The 8,304-nt window shown below is 51.2% G+C and overlaps 1 protein-coding gene across 1 annotated transcript; it reads right to left on the bottom strand.

Annotated features, from left to right (window-relative positions):
* Positions 1 to 403: 403 nt before the first annotated feature.
* Positions 404 to 7,877, bottom strand: LOC132659528 (putative speedy protein-like protein 3). The gene is made up of 2 exons (XM_060413662.1): positions 993 to 7,877; positions 404 to 593 (listed from the first exon to the last, which is right to left on the bottom strand). The coding sequence occupies exons 1-2, from the start codon at positions 1,064 to 1,066 to the stop codon at positions 404 to 406; spliced, it is 264 nt and encodes an 87-aa protein (XP_060269645.1). The 5' UTR covers positions 1,067 to 7,877.
* Between the last annotated feature and the right edge of the window lie 427 nt (positions 7,878 to 8,304).

Here is an 8,304-nt window from a genome sequence, read left to right as displayed (position 1 = left end):
GGACCTTGTACAGCATAGTTCATGATTCCATAATGGAATCCGTTGGGAGAATTTTAATATAAACACAGTAATTACTTTCTGTACCACGGGAGTTCTCAGAGCGCTTACTAGGCTAATCACGCATCCAGGGACGCAGTGGCACTTCCTCCTCGTGCCCACCAGCCCTGGAGGTGGCTGCAAGGGCATAGGGGGGTGGCGGCGTCCCCACCAGGAAGCCCCGTACTCACTTGGACCAGCTGCACTCCCCACTCCATTTCCGTGGGAACCTAGGGGGCGCAGTGGCGTGCCCGACTCCAGACCCAGTGATGTGGGTTCTGAGCCTGGATCTAAAAGGGAAGCACAGTGGGGTAAGCCCCCTGAGGAAGGACCCAGCCCCTCACTTCTGGGATGTGGCCCCCAGCCCTCATCCCCGACAGACCTCCTCGCACAACTCGGGGGTGACCCAGGCTCGGTGCCCCATCGCGTGGAAGAATTCCACCTTCAGCTTGAGGAACTCCTTATAGAGGTCTGGCCAGTGCTCCCTGCCCAGCAGGAACTGGAAGATGCTCCGCTTGGACGTGGGGTTGTCTTCTTCCATGTCGGAGGCGATGTAGCTGCCACCAGAAAAGAGGGCAGGCTGGACTCAGCCCTGTGAGGACTCCCAGCCTCAGGGCAAAGGAGGGCAGTGGAGAGGCTGCCGAGGTTCCCTGGAGGAGCCAGCGTCTAGGACAGAGTATCCAGGCCTGGGGTCCAGGGGAGCCCCATTGGCTGGAGCTCCTGGATCCAGACAACAGGATGGCGCTCAGCACCAAGCCTGTCTGGCCCAGGGCAAGGTTCTGGCTGCTGTCATTCCCCTGGGGGTCTCCACCTTGGGTCACTGTCTTCGGGCAGTGTGCGGTGTCTCCTGGCTACATTCATCACCCCAGGATCTGACTGGTTGCCTTCCCCTCCTCTGACCCTGTGACCCTTTGAAGGCCTTGAACCACCACTGGGGGCCCTTGGGCAGCGCTCACAGGGCCAGGAAGAAGTGGATCCTGTTGTAGAGGTGACCAGGCAGCCCCACACGGCCGAAGTACTCCACCACCATGGACAGCAGGTACTGCGTGAGACAGAGAGCAGGGGAGGGCAGCCAGGGCTGGATGGCAGGGAGAGCATTCTGAATGGGCCGTGTGCCCCACCCAGGTGGGAGAGCCACCCAGGGTGGGCCTTGCTGGGGGCCTCCTGGCCCTTTGACGTGGAGACGAGCCGACAACAGGAGGCCAGGGAGGAGATGCTCAGGGCTGGTGCAGGGCGCTGCCAGTTCGTCCGTCTGTCCTTTCTGGCACCAGGGGTGGGTTACTCAGGGCTTCCACCCAGGCTGATGCCTGGTCCTCTGTCCCTGTGCCCATGGGGTGGTGACCTTGCAGTCCCTCAGTCCCTCCCCATGTTAGTGCTGTGAGTACCTTGTCAGACACCTTCAGGAAAATGTCAGCTTCCAAGAAGCTCTGGATGACCGGATCCTCTGCAAAGGAATGGAGGCGTGATGAGGGCTCAGGAGTAGCGAGTCTGGGGCTGTGGGATTTCAGCTCACAGGGAGGAGGAGGATGGGAAACCTCTCCCCCTTCCTCTATTTCAGGGAGTGCAGGCAACTCTCTCTCCCAGTGGGAGGCTCAGAGCTTTAACAAGAGTGACAAAGCTGTTTTTTGCCATTGACACAGAGAGTGGGTCTCAGCTGTGGCGGTTGGGGGGGGGGTGCTATTGTTATGTAATCTTCAACACATAGAAGTTGATAAGTGTGCTTCATGAAGAGATACAAACCTGGTTCTCAAAGTTTTAACAGTATTCCTGGAGCCAAAGCTTAGCTATGACCTTGGGCCTCTGGGCACCACATTGCTTGTCGCTTCCTCACACTGTAAGTCTTTCTGCCCCATCTGATAACCAAGCACCCTGTGTGGGCAGTGGGGAGTTCATACCCTCCCCCAAGCTGGGGTGGGCGGCACTGGGCATCCTGCCCTCTTTCTCCTGGATTCTGCCATTTCCTGCAGATAGTAACCTGGCCTCACCTGCTCCCAGCAGGCTCATGGGGGGCTACAGTTGTCATCCCTTGGAGGTCACCATTTTCCAGTGGTGACCTGAGAATTTCAGAGCCTCCTTGTTCTTCACTCCTTACCCTGGACAGTGACATTTGCACAGATGGGAGGACGGAGGGCTCGTGGATCATTTTCCCTCCCTGACAGGGAGCAGCTGAAAGCCTGGCTCCCAGCTGTGTGATGATGAAGATCTTTCTAGATCTTTCAATCCAGCGTGGCAGCCTGTCAGGACTTCCTGGCGGTGTAGTGGACAGCAATCTGCCTGCCAGTGCAGGGACGCGAGCCCGATCCCTGCTCCGGGAGGGAGGGTTCCACATGCCATGAGGCAACTAAGCCCGTGTGCTGCGACTGCTGAAGCCTGAGCACGGGGCCTGTGCTCTGCAAGAGGAGAAGCCCCCACAAGGAGAAGCCTGCTCACAGAAACTGCAGAAAGCCTAACTGCAGCAGTGGACACCCAGTGCAGCAAAAAAAAAAAAAAGGTAGTTGTTGGCCATGTGTGGCTACTGAGCATATGCAATGTGGCTGGTGAGAAGAGCCAGGAACTGAGCTTCAGAAGTTTAAAATGTTCAGTGTTAAACTTGAATAACTGCATGCAGCTAGTGGCCAGGGTCATTTCTGTGTCATCCCCCACCTCCTCAGGTCATGGCGTCACCTCTGCAGACCTCGCCTGAGGATCTGTGGCCAGGGTCATTTCTGTGTCGTCCCCAACCTCCTCAGGTCATGGCGTCACCTCTGCAGACCTTCCCTAAGGATCTGTGTCACAGAACCCCTGCTCTTGTCCACAGTCCCTCTCCAGGTGCCATTTGTGCTGTGTGCTAAGTCCCTTCAGTCTGTCTGACTCTCTGCGACCCCATGGACTGTAGCCTGTCAGGCTCCTCTGTCCATGGGATGCTCCAGGCAAGAATCCTGGAATGGGTTACCATGCCCTCCTCCAGGGTATCTTCCCCACCCGGGGTTTGAACCTGTCTCTTATGTCTCTTGCACTGGCAGGTGGGTTCTTTACCACTAGTGCCACCTGGGAAGCCCCTAGGTGTCATTGATGTTGGTTTTTTCTGAGTCAACTCTTCACATCAGGTGGCCAAAGTACTGGAGCTTCAGCTTCAGCATCAGTCCTGCCAATGGATATTCAGGTGTCACTGCCTTTCCAGAATTTTCCTTCTCTGCATTTGTCACTGGCAAATTACTTATTTTGTAATTATTCTGGGCCTCCTTCCCCTTTGACCATCAAGGCAGCAAGATCTAGTTGGTCCTTTCACCACTGATCTCTAAAACCTTAACTGGATGGAATAAATGTGGGCAGGGAATTCCCCCCTTGATTTGTCTTAAACTGTCTTGATCATTGAACATAGCCATGAGTCTTTTTCTCTTCTCCCTCCAAGAACTTGTCTCAGAGGAAAAGCCATTGGCACCGCAGCAGAACCAGAGCATGAAAGCCTGGTGATCTGCTACGCCACTTGGACATCTGTCAGCTCCAAGCCCCAGGGGGTCTTGGCCACGATCCCTGAGCCCCTGGGATCCTCAGTGTAGAAGAGACCTGACCCTGCACCGGCTCAGAACACACACCCAGAAGTCGGTAGAAGGCTTCTTGGTCTTCCGGACGATAGCTAGGTCTTCTCCTCTTGTTCATCCTGAGTTTCATTCCCTCGATGTGATTGACAGTCCATACGTTCCTCTTCCGCTCCCTCTTATTCCAGGACTTCAACTCAGAGACAGATTCTGAGGAGCTGGGGCAGGAGGCCAGGGAGCTGCTCTTGTGGGCTGCTGCAGGAACAAGACTCTGTGAACACAAGACTCCTGTGGAAACAAGATCTGACCCACCTGGGAGTCCTGAATCCGTCCTGTTAGCTCACCTGAAGACAGGATCCTGCCACCCAAGAACCGCCATGAGGGCAAGATGACAGTGCTGACTCAGCAGTGACTGATGCTTTGTGCAGGGCTAGGGAAGCCAAGGACACATACCTGCCTTGACATCTGTTAGTTTCTTCCTCTTCCGGCCTCTCATCTTCCTGGTTCTCTGCTCAGGGCCAGCCTCCAGAGGGGCAGGACTGGAGGCCAGAGGGCTCGCCTTCCGGGCAGCTGCTGGAGAGAGGAAGGGCCCTGTGTGGTCAGGATGGGGGACCCACCTGGGAAGTACTTGGCTCTTTCCTTTTCGCTTTGCTCACCTTGAGGTCTTTGTGTATAATATCTGAAGAATAAGAATGACCATCACCCGCTTTGTGCTCATCTGTGAAGGAGGGTGTGTGCGTGCATGCTCGGTTGTTCCACTTGGCGTCGACTCTTTGCCATCCCGTGAACTGTTGCCTGCTGGGCTCCTCTGTCCATGGGATTCTCCAGGCAAGAATACTGGAGTGGGTTGCCTTGGCCTCCTCCAGGGGATCTTCCCAACCCAGGGATCGAACCTGCATCTCCTGTGTCTCCTGCATTGCTGGTGGATTCTGTACCCACTAAACCACCCTGGAAGCCTCATAAAGGAGGGTGGGAATTGAGTAAATAATTACCTTTCTTTGCCGGGGAAATCCTGCGCTCCTGGGCCTCTTTCCATGGCTCTTTCTGCCCGGGGGACACCTCTATGGAGATAAATGTGAAATTCTCTGGTCATTGATGTCTTTATTAACTACAAAAGTGAACAAGAGAGTGGCCTTCCGTCTCCCCACCCTGGACACCCTTTCCCCCACCCTGCAGACCCACAGTCGTGAGAGTTCGGGGAATGGGTGCTGGAGCCATGGCGATCTGTCACCTTCATTCAGAGACCGGGGATAAAGGGGGGCGGTTGGCCACACACACCTGCCTTCCCTTCCATGCACACCTTTTTCTTCTTTGCTGAGACCTGTTGGCTTGGAGCTGTCTCCGAGGCAGCCAGTGAGGAGCTCAGAGGGATCCGGTCTTTTCTGGGCACCAAAGAAAAGAAAGAAACCAACTTGACATTGACCAGGCCACTTCTTTCTGCTTAAGTTGCTTATTGTGAGACCAAATAATATTTAAAATAGCAATAACTGTAGCTAACAGTTATTGACTGCTTAGTAAACTTCAGATATTTTTTAGTGGTTGGGAATTACCTCATTCAGTTCTTATAATGAGGCATGAGGTAAAGTATATAACTTGCCTATTTACAGGTGAGGAAGCAATGATGTAATTTGTCTCAGGTTTGCTCCTTAACTGTGGCTAGAGCTCTTTGGACTTGGAATTAGAACATGTGTCTGGGACTTCCCTGATGGTCCATTGACTAAGACTCTACGCTCCCAAAGCAGGGGCCTCAAGTTCCATCTTGTCAGGGAACTAGATCCCGACTAAGACCCAGTACAACCAAATAAATAAATGAATAAATACTAAAAAATACCTCGTGTCTGACCAGCGCTCAAGGGGAAGAATGGCTTGTGGCAGCCACCACTGAGCCTCAGTCGCATTTCCATTAGGGTCAAACTGGACCACCTCACATGCTTATGTTATCAGCTCTACCTGTGTGTGCCCGCTCAGTTGTGTTTAACTCTTTGCAAACCCGTGGACTGTAGCCTGCCAGGCTCCTTTGTCCATGGAATTTTCCAGATAAGACTGCTGGAGTGGGTTGCCATTTCCTTCTCCAGGGGATCTTCTGGACCAGGGGATCAAATCGCCACCTCTGGCATCTCCTGCATGGGCCACCTGGGAAGCCCTGTGAACCACTATAAAACCACGGGCAAGCAAGCCTGGCAAGAGTCTGAGCAGAGTGGCCCAAGCCCGTCTGAAGCAGTCCTGGAAGCTGATTGAGAAGGCACCCCCTGCAGAAGTCCAGTCCTGCCTGTGCTTCCGAGGGTAGTGTTCCCCCTGAATGATGTCTGCATGTGCCCAGGGTTCTCAAGGGCAAGTTATCTGTAGAAATCACTTTACTCTCTCTCCCTCTTCCCCAGATTTTTTGTTCTCCTCTTACCCACATCCCCTCTGGTTCTCTTTTCCCCCCAAACGTGAAACCTATTTGTATTTCTACTGCATCCCAGTCACTCATCTGGAAATTCACAGGTGACCCCTTCCACATCCCCTGTGACAGTTTGGAAGGACATAGTTCAGGACCCAAGATTCACCTTAGTACAGAAAAGAGTGATGCCCACCCTGAGGGAACACCACGAGGCTCCCTCAAGACCTAGGCCCCCACCTTTACTCAACATGCAGACTTACAGCGTCAGGAGAAGACTGCGGACTGTAGCCAAGTGTTTGGGATCCCATGGCTTCCAAGATTCCGGAGCCCTTGCCATGAGTTCATGATGATGTCACACCATTCCACCAGGAAGTGCTCTTGGGTTTATAAGACTCTCAAGGACAAGACTGTGGGCCTCAGGAGGAGGGAGTTAGTGTCCCAGGCTGAACACCGGGATCACTTTCTCTTGCCCCAGTAATACCTCTGAAACTCAGCTTGTGTTTTATCTAACCAATTCATGTTTCTAAATGAAAGTGATACATCTGCATATCCAAAAAGTGATGAAAATCAATGAATATCCATAATACAGTTGTTTATTTTTTGTACCTTTCTTGTGTTTACTACATTTCTTGATTTGTGTTTAGCTATGATCATATGTATTAAGATTTAAAATTTTGGCTTTTTAATCTATAATTGTAGATTCACATGCAGTTGTCAAAACTGATAGAGACAGACACTGTACACCCTTTTTAACAAATTTCCTTCAGTGGTACAGACTTGTGTGTCTGTAGCAGAATATCACAACAGGAGATCGACATTGCTGCTTGGGCTCAGCTGTGGGGCACAGGCTTAGTTGCCTCGAGGTATGTGGGATCTTAGTTCCCGGACCAGTAATGGAGCCCATGTCCCCTGCACGGGCAGGTGGATTCTTAACCAGTGAATCACCAGGGAATTCCCATGTAATGTTTTAGTTTCAAAAAATATATAAATGGAAACTGTAATCGGATGTAATTTTTTTTCACTTTGCATAATTCTCTCGAGAACTACTTAATGAGCTGCATAAATCAGTCGTGCACTCCTTATCGCTTAGTAGTAATCCAGGGCTGTATGGTGAAGAGCATATTTTGTTTTGTAAGAATCTGCCGTATCTAGAGTAGCCCTGTCGTCATGCATCCCCAGTGCGCCCAGTCAGTCCAGTCACGTCTGACTCTCTGCGACACTATAGACTGTAGCCCGCCAGGCTCCTCTGTCCACGGGCTTCTCCAGGCAAGAATACTGGAGTGGGTTGCCATGCCCTCCTCCAGATGGTCTTCCTGACCCAGGGATCGAGCCTGTATCTCCTGTGTCTTCTGCATTGCAGGCGGATTCCTTACCACTGAGCCACCAGGGAACGTGTATATCCCCACTAGGAGTGAGTGAATAATCCGCTTTCTCCACATCATTGTCAGCGTTTGGGTTATCACTTTTTATTTTAACCATATCTCATTGTGGAATTAATTGGCACTTCCATAATGATATTGAACATCTTTTTATGTGTTTATTTGCTATCTGTGTATCTTCTTTGGTGAAATGCCTCTTCATGTTTTTTTCCTACTTTTCCTTCTTTACTGTTGAGTTTTGAGAATTTTTTATGATATATATCCCAGATACAGGTCCTTTGTAAGATATGTGATTTGCAAATATTTTCTCCCAACCTGTAGGTTACCTTTTCATCCTCTTTTTTTTTTTTTTTTTAAACCACTTTTTCTTCTGGCTTTACTGAAATATAACTGACATTCTACACTATGTAAGTTTAAGGTATACGTGTTTTATTGATATATGCTACACAGCATAATTTTCACTCATTTAAAACATACAATTCAATGAATTTTAGTGTATTTCCACCGAGTTGAACAACCATCACCACAATCTAATTTTGGAACACGTCTATCCCCCCAAAATGTCCCTCCTGCTCACTTGCACTCACTTCCCATTCTCACCTCCAGCTTTAGATAGCCATTCATCTTCTGTGTGTTTTGTTTGCTGGGGGTTGGTAGAGAAATCAATTTGAAAATAATAGTTCACTGCTAAACGCCGTTTGAAACTTAGTCATCTTAAGCTCTTTATTGGCAAATGAGAAAACGGTGGCCCTGCGAGCACCAGGGTCTAGCCCAGGACCACACACCAACACAGCATCACGTTCTTTCCACGGGGAGCCTGGCTGCCGAACTTTGTGGTGCAGTCACTGACCCCAGGTTCTGCCGTGGCTCCCTCTGATGGGCGCCCCGTGCCCTCCCCAGAGTTGCGGGAGACAGCGGGTGGGAGGGTGAGGGGAGGGTGTCATCTTCTCCCCCAGACACTCTTTCTGACCCTGGTTGAGTCTGTGGT

This window comes from Ovis aries, chromosome 3 (assembly GCF_016772045.2).
Source record: "Ovis aries strain OAR_USU_Benz2616 breed Rambouillet chromosome 3, ARS-UI_Ramb_v3.0, whole genome shotgun sequence".
Taxonomy (NCBI): Eukaryota; Metazoa; Chordata; class Mammalia; order Artiodactyla; family Bovidae; genus Ovis; species Ovis aries.
This window is presented reverse-complemented; position numbering and strand designations above follow the sequence as displayed.